A 27,877-nucleotide genomic window follows, 5' to 3' on the forward strand; every position below is an offset into this window, starting at 1 on the left:
TTTGCAAACAGCACCCAGAGACTAGTGCATGTATTTTGGCACCGCCATTACCCTAAATTATTGTGGGGGGAAAAAACTGAATACTGATAAAGAGTTTTCTTTACTTTGGGAATATGTTTTGTTTGGTTTTGTTAATAAAAAAAAAGTGCATTTACAGAAAAACAAATTGTACTTAATCTCCTTATTTTATTATTATTATTTTTTTTTTACAAAATTTTATATACGATAATGTAAATTTTGACGTCAGAAGCCACTGTCTCATGTATTGCTTGCTGAAATACAGCATTACTTTGAGACGATTTTTGCTGTTGTGTGTAAGAGCTCATGAACACTTCGTGACGTGGTAGCCAGTGTGCGCGTTCTCGTGGAGCTTTTCCGGTGGCGTTTCCTGTGTTTGTAAACTGACCTGAGCTGGAATAAAAGAGCGAAATCGAGCAGCACTAAGGTAAGATTTCTGAGCACTACATCTAGAGCTTCAATAGAAATGATTATCACTGCTCTTTTATCTTTCGGAATGATGTGGTCTTTTGCGCTTTTAGAGGCCTCGAGAGAGAGAGACTTGATTATAGAAAGCCATATGTGCACGAAACACACATGATCGCGTTTAAAATAAACTAATCATTCCTGACGCATGCGAGACATTTAAATAAATGAAGCTCGACTGAATGAAAGGATTATGTGTGTTTGCTTGTATGAGTTATCTTTCTTCTCTCTGCATTTATCACAACATGCATGCATGAATGTATTCGGTGTTGCTGTTAAACCTATCATTTCAGTCATCTGTCTCTGGCAGTACTGGAGCCTTTGGATGTCTCTCATCAGCTAACACACCTCAGTCAACTCCATACTTCATGCCATGATGTGGATGTGTCAGATAAATGAGCAAGCTTGAGAGAAATACATCTGCATATGCTTTCCTGTTTGAAGGGGATTTGTGTGACCACAAGGATTTTCAGTGGATTGATTGCACTAGTCAAACAGGCTTTGACTTAAAGTCCTACAAAGATGTCTGGCATTTGTTTAGAATTAATTTACTAAATGGGACTTCGTATACTGCTAGAGACCGATATTTAACATTTAAGAAGACCGAAGCTAAAGCAGTGATCCAGGACAGCACTGAGCATGAATTTGGGGAAATCACTGTAAGATAGCGCTGCATGGATTGATGCTTTTATAAAATGGTGACAAAAGACACTATTTGTCAATAAACAGTGACATTTTATTAATTATACAAATTGTTGAGTTTATAAATGTGACCCCTGGACCACAAAACCAGTCATAAGTGTTCATTTTTCAAATTTGACATTTATACGTCATCTGAAAGCTGAATGATCTTATCCATTGATGTATGGTTTGCTATGATAGGACGATATTTGAAAATGTTTCTAAAAGTTTCTAAATATCTTCATGATCTTTACTTAATATCTAATGATTTTTGGCATAAAAGTAGTATCAATAATTTTGACCCATACAATGTATTTTTGGCTATTGCACACATTGAATTTGCAGTCCTGGTGTGTGTTCATTGGCGTTTCGCAGAAGCTTCAAAAATGCTTCATCCAATTAAAATTTCAAGTAAAAAAATATCCATTTGGTAATATTAATTTAAGCCAAAGTATACATTGGTATTGATCAAAATATTTAGCGTATGTGTACGGGCAGATGCATAGCCTTTCAAAGTAGTCCATTTGATCACATGTGCAAAATCATACAGTCGATGTGCACAAACTAGAAAAAGTGTTGTCTTTGTCCAGTGTCTGCACTTCTTTTCTGTTGTGCATTAGGGTTGTTAAGATCTTTTAACTTCTTTAAACAAACACTCAAAAACGTGAACATCTACGGTTGCTATTCAGCAATGTTGTTGTCACTGTTCAGTCTCATCTTCGACCGAAACAGTGGTTAATCGATTAATCTATCTATTTTTCTGACAAGTCAGCTAATCATACAATCTTTTTTCGCCAAAAAAATCTAGTGATTAATTTATTCAATTAATCTTTTGGTAAACTTACCAATTAATAATTACCGCAACTCTTCAAACAGCTCAGGTTTCCCAAAAGTTTCAGTTTGGTTATAGGAAAGAGAAAATAAATCAGTATGAACACCACTGTATTAAGCACATTCCAGCCATTTGTTACTGTGAACATTAAGTATGATTTACTACAATGTCTAGTGCTGACTGTAATTGGAAATGCACTTGCATTATTTATTGGCTAAATTTAGCCAACATTGGCTTTGAGCATAAGGTTAATGTAATTCTACATTATTTACTTTAGGTATATCTGCGTATAAATGGGTTTCAAATGGAAAACAGGGAGTCTTGGTTGAGTCTTTGTGTGAAACATGACATAAGGAGGCAATGAAGAATCCCAGGCACTGGCGACAAACCAAAAGTCTGACCAAATAGTCCAAATAAAAGTCTGTTTTGAAGTCGGAACCCAAGGATTTTCTTTTGAGATACTCCTGTGTTAGCAGTTTTGCTGCGGTAGGCCATTTCACTTTTACCAAGCATGCAGAGCGCCGTTTTATTACGTCTCTGTTTAAAGAACTCCCACACTTTTGCTGATCAGGCTCAAGATCTTTGGGATAAAGTCTCCTTTTCACTATGCCCAGCAGGAGCCAGAGCTGCTATCAAATTGGGATGAATGTAATCAGTGAGACACACTGACATAGGGAACACAAATTGACATATTTATGTAATCAACGTCATCTAAAATTTTTAAAAAGTTTTTGGCCTAGCAAATTCTTTGTATTCAAAGCGATTTATGGGTTTAAGTGCTGCCTCCAGTGGATGAAAGCCTGTGATTGTTGTGTTACCCGACCTGATCAGTCTTAGAACACTATTTGCTTGGTGAATGTCTCATGTTTCTACTCTTATTCATCTTTGTCACTGCAAAGAAAAGACATTGCTGCCCCATGGTAGAGTTCGGTGAGATTTGCGTGACACTTGGTCCAAACTGACGTCTCATCTACACATCTCGCCTGTCCCTCAACTGTTGTCCACCACCATGTCACACATGCCCGGCAGCTCGGTCCGGGACCACATGAAATGGGTTAGTTCTCTACATGTTTCTCACTTCAGGGCATGTATGTTATATTCCTCTATTGGGTTATTAGATTTTGGATTTTCACTTTAATTCTTGTCCCAAATCCATTAGTGCTAAGTGATTACCACATAAAGTTTACACTTCCAGCAGCAGCAGCTCATTCTTTGTCTTGATGTTGTTTTTTAAGGCAGGGCTGTTGGGATGTGAAGCGGTGCTGTCCAGCATGGCTCTGATGCAGGCCAGTTCCATCGCTGCTCCTAAGAAAATGATGTCCCCATTGGGTCCGGCTTCAGGCCACAGTTCAGCCCAGAGGGATGTGCAGGATCGTGGGACGCAAGGACATATGGTCTTACCAACGAGCATGACCTGCCCTCCACTGGTTAGGAGACACCTTCAGATTTTTTTAATTTATTTTTTATTTTCTTAGATAGATTTTAGAGATGGATCTGGGTTGGAGCTAAACTCTGCAGGACATCGGCACTCCAGGACCGATCCCTGCAATAGTAGTTCAATAAACAAGAAGTTCAAATTAAGTGACTTAGATTTTAGACTTAATATTGACTGTTTTTGCTCAATTTCACTGACTAAAATAGTTCCAATCAAAGCCACATTAGAGCTGTTGTGTCTCCGAGCAATGCAGCGGTGTTTCGTTACTGAATGAATCCACGTTTTTTAAACAAATCGAGTGAGTCAATGATTCAGTAACCCATTCATAAACAGTCACTCTCCTCATTTCTGAATGAATCGGTTGAATGAAGGACTCATTTGTCTCCACCTACTGGTGGTTTGGTGTCATTTAAAAGCATCATTGCATTTTTCGCAACATTTCTTATTTGTATCTTCAAAAAACATCCATTTTAAAACATTTCTTAATTTTTTTATGCATTTGAAATTGTACGGTGTAAATGCTTTTATGGCACCTCAGCTTCATCAAACAGTTTGTGTAAATATATCTAATGCTTCTTCAAATGCTGAACTTATTTGAAACAATGTACGAATTTGAAGTGAAAGATGACACATTTAATAAAGTTAGGGGAAAAAATAACCATTTATAAACAGTGGAAAATGACATCTGTTTCGTTATATACAGCAGCTCATTTTCAGTTAATTGTTATTTATACGTCTTTCTAGTCGCAGAGCACTTTATTTTGAGAGTTGTTTTAATGAGAGAACATTTGCAACTTTTGACTGGGGCAATTGTAATGTTTAATCATTTATTTTATGTAAATAATTAGAAATAAAAAATAAAAGATGTTTGTTTGTGTATGCCGTCAATTATAGTTCTTAGAAAATCGGTATCGGCAGGTCGCACTTACAAAAAAATCCGAAATTGGAATCAGCCAAGGAAATTGCAATCGATGCATTTCTAGATTTGTGATTAGAGTTGCAAATTAGTAATTTTGGTTAAATTGGTTATTTTATGCCATCTGGAAAAAAAATTAATAAACAATTAATTTTTGAGAAACGCCAAAGACACATCTTTACATATTTCGAAACTGCTCTTGTCCTTTTGTATTGTCCTCATTTGTAGGATGTGTCGGATGAAAGCGTCTGCTAAATGATTAAATGTAGTGATTTGGCAGTATATAATGCATGATTTTCTGTTATTAAACAGTGATTTTAATTAAAAATTGTGTAAAATAAGTATACATTTAAATTCAGTGTTGGACATGTCCTACAATGTGACACACTATATTTAATCTGAAACTAGCATTTTTCTAATTATTTTATCTTTATTTCGTTAATAATAACACATGGGTCTTTAATAATCTCATATTGTTTAAAACACTACATTGAATATTGTACTTTTTTGCTCTTCTCTCACAGAAGGGCCATTTAAAATGAACTGGTAAATGCAAAAAGTAGGTTAGAAATTGAAAGAAATGTTGATTAGTTATAGCGCCCAGATATAGGTTCAAAACCTAAAATGTTGTATCAACTAGCCAGTTATTTGTATTGCCTTATTAAAAAAAAAAAAAAAACCCTTGACCTCTACATATAAGCCTGTAATTATTGGCACAAAATAAAATAAACTTAGATGCATTCATTCACTTTGTTGGTAAAATGTATAAGATTATTTCAGAAATCTGTTTATTATATAGTGTTGTATTAAAACGCAGAGGTGGCTTTGTAGGTTTCCAAACATTTGTGATTTATGTGTTTGTGTGTCTAGCTTCTGCGGAAAGAGGGCGATTTTACAGCTCCCCGACTGCTGGATGAGAAGGAAATGAGACCCAATGAAGACATGCAGCTGAAGAAAAAGAACAGGAAGTCGGGAACACCCTCAAAAGTGAGAGAGCAGGATGGTCAAGCAGGGAAGGTCAGTGTGTGGGGGTGTAGTGTAGTGTAGTGTGTCACAGTCCTGTGAATGGATTGCCAGTCGGCCATTTATCACGCAAAGTTTGCTTTCTGTGAGACATTTAAGATTGTCAGTGTTATTCGGTCGTATGAGAGGGTTACTGAGAGTTTTGTAAAAAAAAAAAATATTTCTTCCGATGTGACATTGCAAGCATTTAAACGGGCTGTTGCTGTATGGTAATGGTGTGGTTGTGGGGGAGGTTTTGGTCGGGGGGGGTGGGGCGGTCTGTAAAGGGAGGGGAAAGCTGTTGCACAATAACTGTTATTGTGTTTTCACAGCACCAGTATCATCTTGCTCTCATCTAAAGGGCTTTGCATTTTGGGAATGAATCAGATCTGCTTTTGTGAAGTTTGGTACTTTAAGTTCTGGTTCTTTTATGCGTGACATTTATTAAGTTTTTGTGTTGTGTGTGAGTCATGTGTATGCATGTCTTTTTATTGTGTCACTTTCATGTTATTCAAAACCTGTATGCATTTCTTTATTTTGGGAAACATGAAAGAACATGCTATTTTTAAACCCCAGTTCACACCCAGAACAATAACGATGAAGATATTAGCGTCCACACTAGCGGACAATATCGATTGGGTGTCAATGTGGAAAAAATCGCTCTGAAAGTGATTCCAACGATATCGTTTCTCTGTGCCTTTATCTTTATAGCTGTGGTGTGGACTCTGCTATTCTTTAATATGGAGAACGATTTTTAGAACTATATCTTGATATTTATTGTCCTTGGTGTGAACGGGTCTTAAGAGTGTGTTAAATGTGGTCCAGTTTTGTTGTGGACCGTCCCCTCTGGCTTTCATGAAATGTGTTGTTCTGTGTCTGTTCAATAAAGGAAGTATACAGCATTAGAATGACATGGCCATGTGTAAATAATGACAGAAATTTAGTTTTGGCATGAGCTATGCAATACTGTGCATTACTCGGCATTGAATAGTACGCAAAAGACATTCAAAAAGCAATTTTACATGGGCCTGATTGTCATGCAGTGATATTTGCCACTGCTCTGTGACTTGATTTCCCTTGTGGGTGACTGTCAACCGATTTTTAATTTTCTAACTGGTTTTGTGATGCGTTTCTCGTCAGTGTTTTTCATGCATTTTAGTGTGAAATGTATGATGTATTTAAAACTGAAAAATACGCATGACGTATAATAAACTCCGTAATATAGATTCTTATGTAATAATCATGCAATAGTAGTAGGGATGCAGAAAGTTACCTTTTTTAAAAAAGGAACATTGTTCAAAGTTGTGACCTATTTAAGATTGTGAGAGAGTACATTTCAGCCTGTTCCTCACACAAAGCTGTTGTGTAGCTTCAGAAGATCTGGAATATAGTGTATGGATAATGTTTTTAGATAATTGTGGTTCATCTGTTTGCTGTTTGAACATTGCAAATTCCAGTCCATTGAAAAGTGCGATCAGTGCAATTAAAATGTCTTCTATTCATTTTCCTGGTAGGCGGTTGTGGATGAAAATGGAAATTGTCCACTTTCAAAAGTCCAGAAGAACTTTATCTGTGATCACTGTTACGGGGCCTTCAGGAGCGGATACCACCTGAAGAGACACATTCTCATTCATACTGGTATGAATATTACAGCTGTAATATACTGCCATAGAAAAACATGTACTATACAGCACATTAATATATGTGCTAAAGTTTTAGACATTTAGGTACAAGAATTATCCACTTTTTATTCACACACATTTATCATGATAGATTGTAGTGACATGTTAGTGTTTCACTGGTTTTCACTCAAATGTCTGTCTTTATCACAGGAGAAAAGCCGTTTGCTTGTGCCGTGTGTGACATGAGATTTATTCAGCGCTACCACTTGGAACGACACAGCCTCACTCACACTGGTACGAATTGTTCCTGTGCATTTTGATTTTAAATAGCAACTGTTACCTTCACATTTGTCATTTGATAAGATAATTTGATTAGATCATTTATTTTGTATGTGAGTGATGAATTATTGGACTGATTTAAAATCCAAATACCAGAACAGAACAAACGTTTTCTTAAAGCTGCACTATAGAAGACTTATTTTTTTGTTTTTGTTTTGCTAAAAATGAACTAAATTCCAATATTGAGCGCAAATTTATTTTTTTTAAGTTTTGAAATTCATGTTCTTGCCTTACCCTGATTCACTCCTTATAAGCATTTCATATTAATTCAAACGGAGCTGTCGAGTCAGGTCAAGCTTTAGAGCTGCTCTGATATAATGATCATAAGAGACAATAAGTGCTCCACAAGTGACGTGTAATCTTATGTTGCAGCCAAAGATGGCAGTAGAGAGGCCAAAGTTCTGAAGTGCAGTTTTTATGTCAAGTCTTCTCCCTGTACAATTAATGTTTGCACTAGGGATGTTCATTTTGGTTATTACTCCTAACCGACAGCCGACACTCGTTAACCGATTATTAACCGTTAACCGACAAAATTATTTTAAATTAGAATCAAATTAAATTCGAAAGGATAAGTGTCTGTGACCCGTTAAAATACTAACATTTATTTTCCAGGGTCAGTCAAACATATGGAAAAACACACTGCTCATTTTAAATAAGGAGTAAAATCCGTGCCGTTAAGCGTTATCGCCGTACCGCCGTGATGTTATGCAAAACATTTAGTTTTACGTGGGTAATTGGGTTGGTTTCGGGTTCGTTAAATTAATACGTTTTGGCTTGTTGTTTATATAGCTATAGCTTCTTATACTTTTAATTGTTGTTCTTTTCTAAATGCTGTTAAATTGAAAGGATTGGTTGTGGAGTGAGCCTAGCTATGTTTACAGTGTTTATGAAAATGTTTGTAAACATTTTGCATCGGCATTACCACTATTTCTGAATGAAATAATAAAAGGCGACTTTTTTCTAAAAAACACAATTGTTTTATATATGTAGCGTATTTTAACCATGCTAAATTAATGATAAATTAGGCCTACTGAAAAAAAATTTGACACTAACTCATTGTAATAATCGGTCAAAATTCTTACAATTGGTTAACTGGTTAAAATGAGCATCCCTAGTTTGCACCTTAGTTAAATGACTATTTAATGCTGTCAGACTTATTTCCCAGTGGTGATCAGACACATTTTATCCAACAAAATTTCATGAACACTGCATGAATCCAAACTAATTGTTTGCATGTTAATCTGAACTAAATCAAAAATCATGTACTGTATCTTGAGTCAGCTAAACCCTTGTGAGTGTATAAAGCTTGATATTTGTTATGAGGACATTTGAGCAAGGTTTAGATTCTGTGTAGACGATCATTGAATTTGCCACTCTGTGCATTTAGGGGTGAAGCCGTATGCTTGTTCCATGTGTGACATGCGGTTTTTCCAACGTTACCACTTGGAGAGGCACAGCCTCACTCATACTGGTATGTGTCGTTACATTGGGCATTATTTCTAAAACAATTCTTCAATATTTACTTTTTACACTATCTTTAAAAATGTAATGACATCTTTATTTACATTAACTATATCAAAGTCACAATTGTTCCATTTTGGATTTTTTTTTAAAATGCTGTCAGATGCTCTCATTAGTCTTTTTGATTATATAAACCCCAAAACGGATACTTGTAAGCAGAGTTACAGATCATAGTGCGTCTACACAGAACAAAAACCTTTATTTTAATTTGTTTAAGGTCTCTTCACACCAAGTAGAATGACACAAGTCTAAAATACTTGCAAATATTTTTTACACCAAAGCTATTCACACCATGTTCAAATCACTCTCTTTCTTTCTTTCTTTCTTTCTTTCTTTTTAAGCATTTGAGCAATTAGAAAGTTGACCCAGGCTCCAAAAAGAAAAAGTTCAATTGAAATGATGCTAAGAATAAAGTACTAGGCTTTTAGAATTATTTGAAAATGTCAGAATAACTTTTAGATATTTATAAATATAAATCCATTTAAACAGCAGTACTAGTTAGTAGAAGTACTAGTTAGCAGAATTGCTGTACTTTTGAGTAAGCTGCCATATGATGTTGTGCAGAACTACAATTTGAAGACAGTTTATTGATATTTTGTTCTACGTTTAGGGGTCAAACCATATGCTTGCACCATGTGTGACATGAGATTTTTCCAAAGATACCACCTTCAGCGACACAGCCTCATTCATACGGGTACAAGTCATCTATTACCCAGTGCGCTGCTGCAACTTTCTGCATTGCTTTTGTTCATTTGTTCATGCCGTGTTACGCTCACTCTGCAGTTCCTTTCTGCTTTGCTGAGCATTCCTACACATTGTCATGCACATGACCCTTGTTGCCTCTGTTGCATTTTTAGCATGCTAGATATCGTCTGCATGACGTTTGCTTTGTCTGTGAGGCAATCACAAGTCCCTGCTTCATATTTAATCTTCACAAAAATTGCTTTTCTCTTTCACCTCGATCTTTGAAAGGGGCCCTGCTGATCTTTGTTCTAACAGCAAATTTCCATGAATAAATGTATGTTATTGAGGTTGGCTTTTGTGCAGTACTGCAGAAGATCTTAAGTTCTGAAGGTGCACGCAAAGTGTGGCACTCTTCAACTTATTATTGAAGAATGACAACTTCCTTAGTTTTCCTCCCAAAAATCCATTGATTTTGAGATGTTTGTGCCTTTTTATTTTTTACAATGCATTCAAAATCTCGGTGTCCAACCTGGCAATCGTAGTTTATGCGGATATCTCATAAGCTTGTTTACAGATTTCATAGTTTTAGGTTTGAAATGGGGCTAACAGTTTATCTACCAGTTGGCAGTATTAAGTAATATTTTCTGGACCCCACTTTATTGATTTGCCAAATTAGGGCTGGGCGATATGGCAAAATATGTATCATTGCATCATTGTAAAATGTCTATTGCAACAGATTTTAATTTGTTGTGTGTATACTAGAGCTGCACAATTAATCGTCACAAGATCGTGATCTCAATTCAAACACCGACACAATCTTATTTCCAAATGACACGTATTCTCCTGTTTCTAAAATTCACCTTTGGCAAAGTCATATCAGTGGGACCAGTTGCATAAACTAAGCCTCTATGTTAAGACAGGGTCTTAAGTATGAGTTTCATCAACTAGCAGTTATCCAAAGGGTAATCAGTCTTATTTTTGGATTCAGCTTACACTAATTTATGTTTTTATGTAACTGAATTAAAAAAAAGTCTTTAGACCGGCCACAACATTCAAATCCGCTTTCGCACTGCCACTGACAGAAAGAGCAGTTATCATGTTTCGGTCTTATTTTTTTAACCACAGTTTAATTTCAGTCTTACAATCATTCAGATTATCACTGAAGTAACGGGATAAAAGTATATAGTTAGGAAAAAATACTGATGTCTATAGTAAACTGATCAAAATAGAGCAATCACCTTTTGAAAGTAATTGGCCCTTCAAATAACGTTTGTCTTTAAATTGCTGTGCCACAAGGTGAAGAAGACAAGTGACTGTTCATTTTTTTTGTCAATGAATCATTCAGATTAAGCATTTTCAAATAGACTACAGAAGTTTTTTTCACAGCCTCTAGTAAATTACACGTTATTTAGTTTAGTTTAGAATGATGGGAGAATCGTGATCTCTGTTTGAAGGAAAAAAAACATCCTGATTCTCAGTTTATCCAGAATCGTGCTGCTCTAGTGTATACCATGATCTTCAAATATTTGTCGACATGGTTAACTCAGTTTTCTGTACAGCAGTCCTGCATGAGTGACACAGAAACATGGATAAACGCACAGATCAGGAGGACTAAGGTTGAGCACTATGATGAGACGTGTCAGTCAATAGAGATTTTGCTATATTGTGACAGGGAAATACAGTTGTGCTCAAAATTATTCATACCCCTGTTATATATGATCAAAGAAGGCTGTGAAAATAAGTTTACAATGTTTATCCATTCGATCTTTCATTCTAAAATAAAATAAAATAAAAATCTAACCTTTAATTGAAGTAAAAAAAAAAAAAGTGGTGGAAAATCACATTATGAAATAAATATTTTTCTTTAGTACACAAACAATGGCCAAAATAATTGGTACCCCTAGAAATTAAGATTAAAATATCTCTGAAGTATATTCCCATTCATATTTGCATTTATCACACCAGGGTGACTAAGAACATGAAATTATCCAGCCTTGGCCTCCTTTTTCACAGGAATATAAATATGAAGGAACGCAAAGGCCAAATTCTCTCAATCGTTGATCACAATGAGTAAAATCAAAGAATATATTTCTGATGTGCAGCAAAAGATTGTTGAACTTTACAAATTCGAAAGTGGCTGTAAGAAAAGAGCCATTTCCACCATCAGGGCAATAATTACGAATTTCCATTCGACAGAAAATGTTACAAATCTGCCTGGAAGAGGATGTGGGTCTATTTTGTCTTAAAGCAAGGTGAGGAGGATAGTTTTAGTGACTCTCCAAGGATCACCGCTGGAGAAGTCTTGGGGTCAGAAAGCCTAAACAAATGATCAAACAGCACCTGCATCACCACATGTTGTTTGGGAGGGTTTGAAGAAACATCTAGAAAAGAAAAGTTTCTCATCCAGAAACAAACTCCGGCATATTAATTTGCTAGACACTACTGGAGCCTCAAATGACACTGGCTTCTATGGTCAGATGAAACAAACAAACAAAAAAGCTTTTTAATTAGCAGCAAACACTCAAGATGGGTTGCACACAGGGATATAAAGTACCTCTTGTGTACAATGAAATATACTGCTGTGTCTTTAATGTTGTGGGCCTATTTTCTGCCAGAGATCCTGGATATCTTGTTCAGATAGATGGCATCATGGATTCTAGCAAATACCAACATTATGAAAACCTGACTGTCCATGCTAGAACTCTTATAATGGGCCGTGGTTGGAATTTCTAACAGGAAAATGATCCACAAACAAACATCAAAATCAAATGTCACTGAGAACAAAGCCAACAACCCAGTTCCCTGATGTGAACCCTGTAGAAAATAAATAGGGTGAACTAAGTCGTGGCCTAATGGTTAGAGAGTCGGACTCGTAATCCAAAGGTTGTGGGTTCGAGTCTCGGGCTGGCAGGGATTGTAGGTGGGGGGAGTGCATGTCCAGCGCTCTCTCCACCCTCAATACCACGACTGAGGTGCCCTTGAGCAAGGCACCGAACCCCCAACTGCTCCCCGGGCGCCGCAGCATAAATGGCTGCCCACTGCTCCGGGTGTGTGTTCACTGTTGTGTGTGTGTGTGTTCACTGTTGTGTGTGTGCATGTTGGATGGGATAAAATGCAGAGCACGAATTCCGAGTATGGGTCACCATACTTGGCCGTATGTCACGTCATTTTCACTAAAGAGAAGTACCAACATGGAGCTGGGAATCTGAAGGGTCTGGAGTGATTCTGGATGAAGGAATGGTCTCGGATCTCGTCAGATGTTCTCTAAACTTATCAAACATTATAGGTGAAGACTAAGGCCGTGTTCACACTTGGCGTCTTTTTTGACTAGAAAAAGTTGACGAGCGTTTTTTTAATGAAAAACAAAGCTGGCAGCGTCTGTTACAAATAGCAGCTGAGAGCGTCTTTTGTTGTCATAGCAACAGCTGTAACAGTAGCCTAGCGCTGTGTACTGCAGAAATGTCAAGAAAGAGTAAAAAGTTGGCTCTTGCATTGGCTTTTGAAGTTAACGGGAAAGAAAATGTCGATTCACAACGACGTTTGTGGGTGCACGACATTATACGGGGAAGGAACCAATATTATGATAGAGTTTTGTGCTCATATCATACAGCTCCTTGTGCTCCGAAACTAGTACGAGCAGTCTATCTACCGGCACCTTCTCCATTTTTCTTCTTGTTGTTATGGAAACGACAGATCTCGCTACTCGCTTGTCATTGGTCAGCTGTCAAAAAGCCGCTTGACGTAGGGCGTTTTTTTTCAGAAAAGTTGAAATTTTTTCAACTTGAAAAAACGCTCTGAGCTGCAGAAAAAGACGCCAAGTGTGAACACGGCCTAAGAGCTGTTATCTTGGTAAAAGGAGGCTGTAAAACGTATTGAATAAAAGAGTATGGTTAATTGTGGCCAATGTTCGTTAGAGAGAAACATTTATTTCATTATGAGATTTCCCTCCCATTTTACATTTTTATTCTCCAATGCTTTTTTGTAAATTTTAAAAATAAAAGATCAAGGATTAATGATACAGATTTATTTGTACATCCTCCTTTGATCATATTTACCAAGGGTATGAATAATTTTGAGCACAACTGTATACCAGTACAATGCAGGACTGCATAAAATTTATGACAAAGCATGCACAAAGTCGTCTCTCATGGCTTAGGTCAAAGTCACACAAAATTGTCAAAATGGCCATTTTGATAAGTATAACTGAAATGAGAGGAGAATTTAAAGGAGTAGTTTGTGCTAAATTATCGATATAAAGCACTGATTATGTTATCCGTATCTTCGATTTATTGTATTAGACATTGTTTACAATATATAAAATAACTTTTTACTTGTTGAATATTCTATTTCCTTTAGAAATATGGAAGTAAAATGACTTGAGACAGTTTCCTGCTAACCTTCAAAAGTGTTAGTGTTAACACTTGCTGTGTTAGTAGCTGGTAGCCATTATTAGCACTTGTGTTGTGAGTCAGTGCCTTATTAAGCTGTGCAGCCATATTTCACTTGCTTTTTATGTGCTTGCAAACATCTCTTGCACTCTGTTCTTGTGAAGCATGCGATTTCAGCAATATCTGTCTACAATCAGCTCCTATATTGACATAAACCTGTTGCATATACATATCTTTGTATTAAATCTTATGCATATTTTGCTCTGGTCATCTAGGGGTGAAGCCGTATGCTTGCTCCATGTGTGACAGGCGTTTTTTTCAACGTTACCATCTGCAGAGACACAGCCTCACTCATACGGGTATGAGCCATCTCTCCTTACCCTTTGCATTGTTCTTGACTTGACTACACCAATGCACTGCTTAGCACTGTTGCCAACTTGTCAGTGTTTGTCACTATACTCGTTTTTTTTTTTTTGTAAATTTTACAAAAAAAACTTGGTTTCTACACTAACAAGATTATAAACAGGGAACTGATTGGGAACATGGGGAAACCTCCAAATATTCCTTCAAAGGTTTCTGGCTCAGTATTATTACACAGTTGGCAGCAATGCTTTAATACCTTGTACACATTGGTTTTTATAGTTCATGACAAAACATGTAAGCAAAACAGTTTGCAAAGATAGGGTTGACTGCAACAAACTCGAGTTTGGGCATAGTTACAGACAATGCAATGGGGTGTTGGACATACTGAAAGTTTTTATTCATCAAAACTTAACACTCCGGTACTCTGTGTTTAGGAGTGAAGCCGTATGCTTGTTCCATGTGTGACATGAGGTTTTTTCAGCGTTACCACCTGCAGAGACACAGCCTAACCCATACGGGTATGAGTCCAAGGGGGCAATGCACATTTAAGCACATAAGACACTTTAGTTTGCAGCCTTTACCACATGGCAATCACACTTTCCATGGTTCTCTATGCATTTTGGCTTTTTTTACCCCAAAGGGGTAAACATATTTTTTTCAGTGTCCTCTGAGTTGCACCTATTTTATTTATTTAATTTGGTCAACGTCGTCATCTCCAGTGACACAGCCACAGGCCAGAGGAGTGTGTGTCATGGCCCATTCTCAGGGAACTCTGCCATATCCCGGCACAGAAATTTTCTTTTGTTTGTTTGTTCGAAGAGGTGCTGAAAGTTACTGCATCCAAGAAATATATTTTCCCACCTTAGCCCAAAAGTGCAGGGCCATAACACTCATAGACATTGTGGGACACCTTGGGGGGCACATCCCCCCACAATATTCAGTTTACTACTTAACCAATATGTTTTTGTTTTTTTTGGGCACACTTTATATTAGTTGTTAACTACTATGTGCTTACGTTAAGGTAATATGGTTAGGTTTAAAGGTACAGTAAGTGATTACAGTGAAGTTAACACTCAAACAAACCCACCGCTAACAAAAAGAAACGCGTCCCTCCCTTCATTGCTTTGCCCCCAAATTCATGAACACGCTATATGTTACACAAACAAACATAATTTGAACACACACAGTAAAGGCAGCTAGAACATATTCACAAATTTGTCTGTTTGACTGTTTTAATTTTCAACACCGTTTCTCAGAAATAACTTAAATAATGGGGTATGGGTATTGTCAGCAGCAGTGGTTGCATTAATGAAATATTTTTCGTCATTGACTGATTCTGATTTTTTTATTTTTTTTTTATCCGTGAAGGAGAAATCTATTGCAACTTGCAACTGTAATTTCCACCCCTGTCTAGTTGGTGGTGAGTGTGCATATTAATTAGCTGTTATCTATTATTGTCTCGTCTTTGATCTGTGGGATTTCCTCCCGGTGAAGCAATGCTTGCAGATCCACATTCATGCAAACTACTTCCCTGGAAGAACATTTTGGCTGAAGTGGTGCGGTTAACTGCAGTCTCCAGCAGAGACCGCAGAAGAGCGCAGGGGGGGTGAGCCTTCAGAACAAAATTAAAACTTGCCTGCGCCTATATTTCAGACACAAACATTGTGTTTTAGTGGCCTCTGCTTTCACTGTGAAAAAATAAACAATTAAAAATGAATCTGCTTTATATGGTGTTGAACATAATGCACAGTCTATGTTCATTTGTTCTCTAAATAAACAAATGCATAATAGTACATTCATGATTAAAAATGAAAATGTGAACAATTTATTACATTTCTTTTCAATAAAATATGAAAATTAAAATGATGGGTAATGATAGATTATAATGAGATTTTTACGACCCTGTCCGTCAAAATGACAGACGATGAGAAAATCTAATGCAACCACTGGTCAGCAGTGTAAGTACATAATAGTTAAAGACCCCTAATATAAAGTTGGACCTTTTTTTCAGCGGCTAATACTAAAAACACTGATCAGCAACAACATTAAAACCACCTGTCTAATGTTGTGTAGGTCCCCTTATGCTGCCAAAACAGCTCTGGCACATCAAGGCTTGGACTTCATAAGACCTCTAAATGTGTCCTGTGGTCTCTGGCACCAATTAGCAGCAGATCCTTTAAATCCTGCAAGTTGCAAGGATGGATGGATTCTGCAAGTCCTCCATTAATCGGATTTTTCCTCCGGCACATCCCATAGATGCTCAATTGGATTGAGATCTGGGAAATTGGGAGGCCAAGGCAACACCTTGAGCTCTTTATCATGTTCCTCAAATCATTCCTGAACAATGTTTGCAGTGTGGCAGGGTGCATTATTCTGCTGAAAGAGGGCACTGCCATCAGCAAACAGCACAGCCATAAAGGGGTGTCTGCAGTAACACTGGTTTGTATCAAAGTAACATCCACATGAATGCCAGGACCCAAGGTTTCCAACAGAACATTACACAGAGAAAAACGCTTCTTCCCATAGAGTTTCTTCCCCTGCTGCCATCTCTTCTCCAGGTAAACGACTAAAAGACAATGTGATTCATCAGACCAGGCAAACTATTCCATGAATCCAGTTCTGTTGCTCATGTGTCATTTTAGGTGCTTTCAGCGGTTGATTTGAACTCTGTGTGATCAGACCAGACCAGACAGGCTAGCCTTCACTTTCCACATTCATTAGTGAGCCTTGAGTGCCCATGACCCTGACTCTGGTTCATTGGTTGTCCTTCCTTGCATCGTGTTTGGTAGGTCCTAAACCACTGCAAATTGGGAATACCCCACAAGACTTGGCGTTTTGGAGATGCTCCAAGTCAATCGTCTAGCCATCACCATTTGGCCTTTTGTCAGAGTCACTCAGATCTTTTCGCTTGCCCTTTTTCTTGCTTGCAACACATGAAATTCAAGAATTGACTGCTCATTTGATTTCTAATATATCCCACCCCTTGACAAGTACCATTGAAACGGTATATTAAAACAATGTTATTCATGTCATTTTAATGTAGATGCTGGTCAGTGTTTGCCTTGCAAGGTTCTAGTAATTATGTATTGCTACTAACCCCGAAGCACTACATTTATTTTAAACCGGTTACTGTTGGCTCAAATTGGCCTTAACTAGTAAATAATACCATTGCAGCACACAGAATTAGTTCATATTTCTGTGCATGTAATAGAAAACATCACTGTTTATGTTTTGCTCTGATCAGTTGTTCCACAAGGTGCCTTGTTTCACCGGAAAACTAAGGAGATAGAATTGTTGCATAATTCCAAATAAATTAAAAATGAAACATTGACAAATAAATGGAATGAGATCCACAAATAAATCTTGGTTTCCCAAACATGAATTAAGTTCACAAATGAATAAAATGAGATTTGCAAAAAAAAGTGACTTTATGTCACTAACACAACTTTGCCTGGCATTAATTTGTGGATCGCTCCCTGTACATTTGGGAATGGCTTTCTGTGCGTTTGTGGATCGCTGCACACATTTGTGGATTTTGAAACATTTCTAGCGCCAATTCACAAATGTGTGGACTCCACCCACTGTCAGCCAACCCAGTTCAGCACTCCAGTCAAATCATATGTTTGTGTAATACTTCATACAATAGACTCCTGTAAAAAAAGAAAAAAAAATCAGTTTCTGCTGTGCAGCAGCTCTCCAGTGTATTATTTTACTCGCATCTGATCTTGACAGACTGACATCACACCAGTTTGTCTTTGGTTTCACTTGAAGTATATCGGGGCCTTTAGGGTTATCTATAGTGTCCTCCAAAACAAATTGCAGGCCAATTTTGTTTTTGGTCCATGCAGATGGTGAATGTTGAGACGGCTAGGTGCTATTGTACGTGTGTCGAAGTCGTCCATCCATGCTCATCTGCGGTTGAGTGTACTTTGAAAGCTGCGCGGACACAGCTGTGTGCAAGATGGTGCGTAATGCAGAAAAAGAAATGGTACTTGGGCCTTAGAAATCAGTCCCTTGTCTATATTTACTATTCTCTGTAAAAGAAATGGCACATAGAGGATAGTGAAGAGTTCAGGCAGTGTGATGTCCATTGGGGAGCATGAAATCTGTGATTTTGCATCAGTGTCACACAAACCACCACTCTGTGCCTCAGAGCAGATCAGATGTGCAGCACAGACAACAAAACACATCTGACCCATTAGAAATCTACACAGAATGCTACATGGTTAGACCGCCCCAGCATTATAAAAATAACTAATTAGAAATAACGCTTGTCATGCAGCAGCCTTAAAACTACACCACCACCATCATTTACTAAACATTTAAAATGTTTTGCTTGGTAGCAATTTCATATTAAATAAAAGGGGAATCTGTTAGACCATTATATATTAGTTTTTACAATATCTGTGTTTTTTCCAACAGTTTTTGTATTTCGTTTATGGGGCACAAATGGCACCATTTCCTGAGAATGAGCCTACTGTTGTGAACACTTTTTTTTTTTTTCTCATATGATTTTTATAATTATGCATGGAGACTTTAGTTATTTTCAATTTTCAATTTTTTTTTTTTTTTTTTTAAGTAGAGGATTATCCATCTAAAAATGTGAAAATCTATATATTTTTGTGAATGTTCTGTTATGTTTGATCATGAAGTTGCTACGTTGAAGCTGATATCAGAAAGTCCATTCTAATACTAGTACTCTGCGTTTAGGGGTGAAGCCGTTTGCTTGCACAATGTGTGATATGAGGTTTTTCCAACGCTACCATCTCCAAAGACACACCATCACCCATACGGGTATGTGTCGTCTCTTTGTACCACTCTCACACTGCTGATTTTCTTCAGCATGTAAAATAAATGAACATGAAATAATGTTCAAAATGATATAAACTTTTACCATTAACTGCTTTATCTTGTTGAGATTTATTAAAAAGGTTTTCAGAAGAGAATCAGTGAAGTTTCCCTTAAAAACACCCACAGTGTCAGTCATGGTTAGTCACCTAAAGAAAGAATGACACATGTCCAGTTTCACTAAATTACAAAACTTTGTGCAGTGGTTCATGTTTGACTCATAGTAGTTGGTTCATTGTTTTATGAGTGGGATATATATTGTTTGTTCTTTTATTGTTATTTGGAAGACATTAATCTAGTGATGGGTATAAATGCACATGTATTTATGTACTTTGTGGGAGAACAAAAAGGTTCATCATAGGTAATTTAATCACTTTTTATTGCTGCGATATTTTGAAAGAACATTTTCAGTTAATTCAGAGATTGAAGAGTCAAGTACAACTACAGTCTGCATTGAGCAATAATTATGAAAATATGCATTTCCGACATCATCACTTGGAGAATTAAACCACGATTTAGTCATAACATGACAATTGGGTCAGAATGTAAAACTAGGCTACTATCTCTGATTCTCAGTTGGAATTTGTTAGGTTGTGTTATTGAGATGATGCGTATGGTTAATATTTTGCTCTGGTCATCTAGGGGTGAAGCCGTATGCTTGTTCCATGTGTGACATGCGTTTTTTCCACCGTTACCATCTGCAGAGACACAGCCTCACTCATACTGGTATGTGTCTTTCTGTCTTACCCCCCTTAGATCATATCTGAGCTCTGCTGACATTGTCTAACAGGAAGTTGGAAGTATGCAATTTTAATATGAATTAGTTTAATATATTACTGTCAAACAGAAGAAATGGAGTGTCCATTTGTTTAATTAAATGAATGTGCTCTTGGGTTAAAGTGCATACTGTTCAGCTATCATTGACACTACAGATTTATACATTTTCATATGATTATTTATTGATGTATTATACATTTACATGTTAGTTCATCCAAAATGACAATTCTGTCCACATTCATACACTTTAACAGTCGATGCACAAAATCAGACCAAAAATAAGCTTGATATTCTTCAGTCTAAATTTGAGAAAAATAATAATTATTCTGTAGCTTTATAGTAGTAGCGCATTAAGTATCAAGAAAAAGCACTTCTCAAAAGGTAAAATGGCTAAAACTATAAGCTCATAGTTGCACTTTAACCCAGATTTGTTTAGCTTAATCCAGAACCTGAGCAAAACTATTTCCATTTTTTTTTTCTAAGGTGGCAGCACTGCAGTGTATTTCATGTCTAGTAGATGCTCAGTGTGTGAACTGCTCTTAGCATTCTATGCATAACTGGCTAATGAGACTGTGTTGTTCTGTGAGTTGAGCAGTTCCCATGAGTGCTTGGTTTAAGTTGACAGGTGGCAGTAAGGCTAATACACTGCTACTTTGTGCATTTAGGGGTGAAGCCTTATGCTTGCACCATGTGCGACATGCGTTTTTTCCAACGTTACCATCTACAGAGACACAGCCTCACCCATACGGGTAGGTGGAATCTCTGTGTACATATTATTATGAATTGCCTCTCAAAGCAGGGCTCGCAAAATCTCTAGCCCGACGGGCTAAAATGTGTCGCCGCCCTGCCTGGAATAGTGATTCACGTTGTTCACTTGCTTGTAATGGTGAAACGGATCATAGTTGGTCATTTGCATTCATTGCTAATTTAAACATTCAAGCGTTTTAAACTTTTCAGTGCATGAAGAAGTGAAAGAGTACTGTAGGGCGTGCTGTTTTATTTGCACACACACTCAAAGCACTCATAGAGAGTGGTGTTTCAGACAGCGTGCAAACACAGAATTGATTCCTCTTTCACGTATCCTTGAGCTTGACCGGACACAAAATTCTCAAAATACCCGTCTCAAGTATTCTTGTTTTGTCTTAAGTGAACGTAAACAGTGGAGAAAAAAAATCGCATGTGTATCGTCCATATTAGATACGTGCATTCAGGCGGTAAATACCTGCTGCTGTCTGTCATTAATGTTAATCAAACAACAAAATCCCTTGCACCCCTGCTTATTTGAAGAAAATTACAATAATGGATGTTTTTAATCATGCTGATTTTCTGCAGTAAAGTTCAGCCATTTTTTTTATTTTTTTTTTTATTTTGGGCTACCAGAATCTGAAGAATGCCTGACCGAAATTTTGCGAGCCCTGTGAAAGCTCTCAGTATGTTATGGAGAGAGACACAATCTGTTTAAACTACAACAAACTCGAGTTTGTATTTTTCCTAAAACGCATGCTGATGATAATGCCACAATCCAAAGCAGGAGTATTTGTTTTGAATTGAATTGCTCATCTGATTACAGAGGAGGGGGGGGTTATGAACAGGCATGTTTGTGGCGCACACACAATTTCATGTTAAATAGAAGATTATTATAATGCACACATAATACTTCATCTAATTTATGGATGCTTTGTAATGTAGTCCATATGTATTTGTGTTTTTTTTGGTTACTGCGGATGCACTTGCTATGAGCAGGATTTTATGTTTATTTTTTCCCCCAAAAAATGCTATATTAATATAAACGCATACATGAACTGTTGGTGCTCTGTGCATTCAGGGGTGAAGCCGTATGCTTGCTCGATGTGTGACATGAGGTTTTTTCAGCGTTACCACCTGCAGAGACACAGCCTCACTCATACGGGTATGTGTCATCTCAAACCCCTGCCTTTTTGTAGTTCATGTTAGTTTTCTTCTTCAATTAAAGAAATTGAATAAATGTCCATTTTATGCTTTATGTGTCAAGGAAGCATAAAATGGACATTTATTCAATTTCTTTAATTCCCATTTTAAAGTCAGAGTCGTCAACGTTTTATTAATTTAATGATAGTGCTTCATGAAGGTCTTACTTTGTACCTGATAGATACGCAGTATATCTGTCATCAAAGTCATCATGTCACTGATTCACTTATAGCGGCCTGTCATGTTGCTCCATATTCACCATTCCCAGAAACTGCTTATTAATTATTATTATTGAATTGCTGATTATTTATAGATATTTCCATTTCCAATTAAATGAATCTTTCTCTAACCCTCTCCTTAGGTACTGTTCAAATAAATTCATTAGGAGACATGAAGTTACCTTAAGTACCTTGCGTTCTGCCACATAGTTTAAAGAGGTCATATGATGCTTTAAAGATCATTATTTGGTGTAACAGAATATGTTGACATGCTTTAATGTTCAAAAAACACATTATTTTTCAAATACTGTACATTGTAGGTCCTCTATGCCCCGCCTCTCAAACGCTTCGTTTTCTACAAAGCCCCTCCTTCCGACAAGCACAGTCTGCTCTGATTGGCCAACTGGCACAGTGCATTGTGATTGGCATCTGCTTTGGGAAGCTCAAATAAAGTGCTTTTGCTTTCACACGGAAACGCACAGCTTCTCCCTGACACGGCTGCATCAACACTACTACGGTTATTGAAACCATGCCTTCTCTCTTTGTGTGAACATTTAGGCTGCATTATGCAAATATTTCCACATCGTGACGTAGACATGTGGGGCGTGTTTGAATGAGCCGTTTTAGGGGGACGTGGCAGAGTCTTAACTTTGATAAAGAACATCTCTTTGGTTTTGAGACTTTAGTTTTTGGAACTTCAGGGATCTCATCTATGCACAATCAGCTTGTAACACTCCAAAGAGAACGGAAAACTTGAAATCGCATCATATGACCCCTTTAAAGGAATGGACAGGGTTCATTATGCAGGTCTATTGTGACTCCTCTCTCATCTACTAATTAAAAAAAGAAAAGAAAAGAAAAACATTTAACTTTTAGCCACTTTGTTGTTTGGGAAAATTATTTCCTTTTTAAAACCATCCAAACACACAAACTACATTAGACAATAAATTGTTGGTCTTATAATATTGCAAGTGGTGTAATAAGTAAAATGGGTTTAATGACAGCATGCAGAAAAGAAAAAAAATCAAGAGCATGCTCTACATTTTTTAAACAGCATTATTTGCTTTGAATGTTGTGTAAAGGCATTCACTCACTAAAATTGACTCTGCATTTAGGGGTGAAGCCGTATGCTTGCTCGATGTGCGACATGCGGTTTTTCCAACGTTACCACTTGGAAAGACACAGCCTGACTCATACTGGTATGTGTCCGCTCACTGTACCCCTGATTCGTATCCAGTATCCCTTAATTGGAACTAAAGTTTGTATACATGTTGTGGTGTTTAGAGAAAAAAAGAAAGAAAAAAAACTGAGATTATTGACATTCAAATTAATGGCCAAAATGTATAATACTGATTTTTTTTTTTTAATAGCATCTGTTTCTTTTTAAATATTTATTAGCTATATCCTGCATCATATAATGTTTGCATCAAAATCAAGACATTTAAAAATGTTCACCCGTTTAATTAACTTCTCTTGGGTGCGAGCTTTGCAAGACTTGCTTCACGTGTAATATCAGGTTTCACAATATCTGCGTAGGTGTTCCTGCCTCATGTTTCTGTGGATGTACTTTTGTTTTTATTAAGTTTATTTACATTCATTTAAGTGTTAAAGCATAATCGATTAAAAATAGTTTCTTTTGACCAGTTTCAGTGATCAGTCGTATTTATTCTCCAAGAACATAACCTCAAGTCTCAAACTAGGTTTCTGATTTTTAAAACCAAAACCCCAGTGTGCCACTTTACAACTGAGCAGTTTTATTTCCATATTAAACTCTACAAACTCGAGTTTGTATGGAGTCATATACTTTATTTCTAAGCATGAATCTACTCTCTATTTAAGATTTTCACGATATGCCAATCAGTCTCGATCCTTTCATGTCAGAAGCAGTGTTTCAGAATCGTTGTCGATGTTGTGGCATGCTGTGAGAATGAAGATGCGGGGTGCTTCAATAAATACTCTTTATCTCTGTTAGGAGAGAAGCCATTTGCTTGTGACATGTGTGACATGAGGTTCATTCAGAGGTACCATCTGGAGAGACACAAGCGTGTTCACAGCGGTGAAAAGCCTTACCAGTGTGAGCGCTGCCAGCAGGTAAGAACATGTTTTATAACACAGGGGTTTTCAGATATAAGATTACTCCCATGATCATTCATTAGCCCCTTTCATACCGTAATAAACTTGCAGCAACAAAGAGGCATTCGTTTTCAAGAGCTGCCGACTTCCAGAGACTATCGGTGTCGCAATGTGCTTTTGTCCTTACAGCTGTCTGGAAATAGTTTTATTACCATTTCGACCAAATGTAACAATATAAACCGTTAGGGCAATACTGCATTAAATTGAAATATGTAGGCTAAATGTCAAATAATGAACGATGATGCCACTTTTGCTAGGTATGTGAGTGAACAGTTGGTCGGTTTGCCCTCATAACACTTTTCAGCATTTACTCACCCACATGTTGTTTCAAACCCATAAGACTTCTTCTAAACTAAAATGATGATATTTTTATTTAAACCGGAGCGGTTTCCGTCCCTCCATTTAAAGTCCAAGTAACCAAAACTTAAAACGACATGAGGCAAATGGAATTAAATGAATGCAAACTATATGAGCAGTAAATGAAAGGAATAATTACTTTTGAAAATGGATATGACCAGGTTTTATATACAAGATGTCAAATTGGCCATTCAAGACTCTGAGAGGAGGGAAGAGAAACCAATTTGTGACTTGAAATTTGTGAAAAAGTCTCTCCCGGAATTTTAGCATTGATCAAATTATGATGCTGTTGATGTTGCCATGAATATAGCCAATGTTGCTGATATGGTGTTAAAACATAAATAAACAAACAACATGAGGGTGAGTAAATGATGACTAAATCATTTTTGAGTTAAAGGGATAGTCCACCCAAAAATGAACATTCTGTCATTAATTACTCACCCTCATGTCATCCTAAACCCGTAAGACCTTCGTTCATCTTCAGAACACAAATTAAGATATTTTCTGTTTTTATATAAGAGCTTTCTGACCCTGAATAGGAGTCATTTGTTTTGTTTTTGTGGATTTTCTAAATTAGCAGAAGCACCATTTCAACCCAGCAATCACTGTAGCCAAGTACAAATGGAATACACTTAGAAATGAAATTAATTTCCAGTTTGTAATTTAGGTTTTTTAGTCAAATTAGTCAAAAGTGTAAATGCTTTAGTTGAACACTTCCACTAACTTCTCCGTTTTTCACCTCAAGAACTTCTCACGGACAGACAGACTGTTGAGACACCGGCGATTGTGTCAGGGTCGCGGCGTGGCAAAAGTCGAGGGCCAGGCTTGCTCTTTCACCCAGGAGCCTCCCACTGCCCCTCCGTCCACGTGGAGCCCTCTACATCCCGCCCCGGGCCGACTCGCTGTCTGACACCATACTCTTTAGACAAGCCCTGAGACACAGCACACCAGACCTCTCTCAGAGCCACTGGCGCTGTGGCTCCACCTGCTGACAGACAGATGCGCTACAGACACAATGAGGAGAAATTCTCCTCTGTTTCTTTATATAGAAACAAACAAGGTTCTCTTTTGATCATTGAGGGTTGTTTTATACTTTTTGGCAATATATTATGGGGCTAGAAGGGGTTTTATGGTACTTTTAAGAGGTGAAGAACAAAAAACACCTAACATGGGAATTTCATGTTACTAACCAAAAAAACAAAAGGTACAACCCATCATCTATCGACTGACACCTATTGATACACACTTCATGTAAGATGTAACAGCATTGTGTGATTAAAATCAGCATCGTTTGTGATGTATAGGCCTGCTGTAAAGTGCTAGGGGTTAGTACCCTACTGTCCTGAGGACTCAGGTAACGTCCTACTACCATCGCGAGATCTGTTTGTAACACTGTACCCATGTGTAACCATATGGAAATTCACAGTGTGCTCCATGTATTAATTCATTAAGCATTCACAGGCTTTTTCTCAATGATACATGTTTGATCTGATATTGTAACTATGTATGACTTTGAAAGATGTGTATATTACTATGTGTAACAGCTGGTTTGTTCTGTCATTGCCATGAGCTGGTGGAAATGACACCACCAGTTGAGTTCTGCTCACAGGAAGTGTCCCTTTCACTTCACTCACTTAATGACTGGCAAATCTCACAAGACCTGTCAAGGCCATGTTTTGTGGATCACTGGTCCTCACAATCATACATTTTGCATCAAGAAAATTAGGTTTGTTTTATGCCATTAAGTTTTTCATCGTTACAGTATTTTTTATGGACATTTAGCACATTTCACTGATAGTCTTATTACCATAATGAAAAAAAAAGTGTTTTTGAATATACATTAAAATATATAAAATTTTGTCCTAGTGGCTTTATTTAGCCAATAGGAGCCATCAATAACAGCCATTATTGAGAATTACAAAACAACTCAAAAGTAAAATGATTGGTTGCATTAAACGTAATGAGTCAAATCTGACAAAATATCAGTGCCTAAAAATAGGCTTCATTTTCTGAATGCTAAAGGTTTTTTGTTCCCCCTTCCTGATTTTGGAGTGATATATGGCTGAGATATGTTTTTGTGAGAATGACACAATGAAAACATCCAAAAGCCCCACAATTTCATATACAGATTTATGTGCAACTTATAATAAGATCTTGTGGGCTTAGGATGTGTTCATGTGTATTTTTTTTTACACAGTAATTATGTACATATTATTTTACTGAAATATTGACATGAGGACAGATAGTCTGCCTGTTGTTTTCTTTCCAAAGTCATTTTAACATTATATTGCCTTGTGTTCAAGCACAGCTGTGTTGAAATATCTATTGATATAAGTTTGCTGTTTGGTTGTAAGACTCGTTGTAATATCTGAGAAGGAAGTTTTAAAGTCGAGGTTTGCAGTGTGATATAGAAGTGTTGTCTTATGCATAGGTTTACTCTAATGTGAATCTGCATATGCAATGCCTTCAGCACACGTGGGCCAGATGACAAGGGCAGACATCTGATGTTATTGTTGCACCAAATGATATTGTACCTGTCAGTTTATTAACTTCTCATTCTATTGTTAACATGATATCTACTGTTTGACGAGAGTCTCGTCTGTATTTTTTAAGAGCTGTTGGACAACTAGTGATAGAATTGGGCATTTCCTTGCATCAGAATGCTTTCTGGTGATAATATCTGGCAACTACACAGAGTATATCTTTAGAGGGATGTCTGCTGTTTATTGACAAAAGATTGCTGCATTTCTATGTAATGACTGAATATTTTTCTTTGTTATGTTACATGCTTATATACTGTAACTGAATTGGTTAAAACTTTTAGTTCTATAGTAACAAACTTTGTGCATTTTATGGATCTTTTTATGCTAATATAATTTTAAAACACTGGAGAGAAACGTGTGAAATGATCCTCTATATACATATACAGTTTAATATTGCATATACACACACATAATTAGTCTGTAGTTACTTATAAAAGCATCTCTCCAAAGTGTTGGGAACAATATTGCAGTTTGCATACTCGGATATCCGATTTAAATAGAAAGAAGCAATAGAAGTCATACCTGTATATTATTTTGGACAGAGAAAGAGATCAGTTGTAGTAAACAAAGCATCTTTTTTTTCTTCTTCTTCTTGCATGATATTGCAAATACTGATTTAACAGCTTCACTGAATTCCTTATCTTCAGCTGAGGGTGTTTTAGAAAAAAACACGTTTTGTTAATTTGTCAGAAACTTCAGTAACATTTAATGGATTTTGTGAGGAGACAAAGAGAGTTGCTTACTTTATGCATAAATAAAATATTAAATAAAATGTTTGGTTTTCACAT

At 36.9% G+C, this 27,877-nt stretch overlaps 1 protein-coding gene across 22 annotated transcripts; it reads left to right on the forward strand.

The window, feature by feature from the left end:
• The first annotated feature begins 342 nt into the window (after positions 1-342).
• Positions 343-27,877, forward strand: LOC306855354 (uncharacterized protein). 22 transcript variants are annotated; one of them, XM_079393979.1, is made up of 16 exons: positions 353-445; positions 2,896-3,050; positions 3,232-3,423; positions 5,218-5,334; positions 6,864-6,987; positions 7,182-7,265; positions 9,442-9,525; positions 14,179-14,262; positions 14,701-14,784; positions 18,977-19,060; positions 19,757-19,840; positions 20,557-20,640; positions 21,717-21,800; positions 23,172-23,255; positions 24,029-24,147; positions 25,292-27,877. In XM_079393979.1, the coding sequence occupies exons 2-16, from the start codon at positions 3,006-3,008 to the stop codon at positions 25,454-25,456; spliced, it is 1,518 nt and encodes a 505-aa protein (XP_079250105.1). In that variant the 5' UTR covers positions 353-445; positions 2,896-3,005; the 3' UTR covers positions 25,457-27,877. The 22 variants fall into 22 exon arrangements, with proteins under 22 accessions (XP_079250115.1, XP_079250105.1, XP_079250111.1 ...); XM_079393990.1 differs by lacking the exons at positions 14,701-14,784; positions 20,557-20,640 and adding an exon at positions 8,698-8,781 and having other exon boundaries at positions 357-445; positions 5,218-5,364; XM_079393994.1 differs by lacking the exons at positions 9,442-9,525; positions 14,701-14,784 and adding an exon at positions 8,698-8,781 and having other exon boundaries at positions 357-445; positions 5,218-5,364.

The sequence above is a fragment of the Barbus barbus genome (genome assembly GCF_936440315.1).
Source record: "Barbus barbus genome assembly, chromosome: 35".
Taxonomy (NCBI): Eukaryota; Metazoa; Chordata; class Actinopteri; order Cypriniformes; family Cyprinidae; genus Barbus; species Barbus barbus.

What these genes read in the sequence shown, in the direction of transcription:
- LOC306855354 (XM_079393979.1), top strand. Translation starts at nt 3,006, where the DNA reads ATGTCACACATGCCCGGCAGCTCGGTCCGGGACCACATGAAATGG. An exon ending in ACACACCATCACCCATACGG is followed by an intron (nt 19,061 to 19,756) that starts GTATGTGTCGTC and finishes CTGGTCATCTAG; the next exon opens with GGGTGAAGCCGTATGCTTGT. An exon ending in AGTGTGAGCGCTGCCAGCAG is followed by an intron (nt 24,148 to 25,291) that starts GTAAGAACATGT and finishes TTTCACCTCAAG; the next exon opens with AACTTCTCACGGACAGACAG.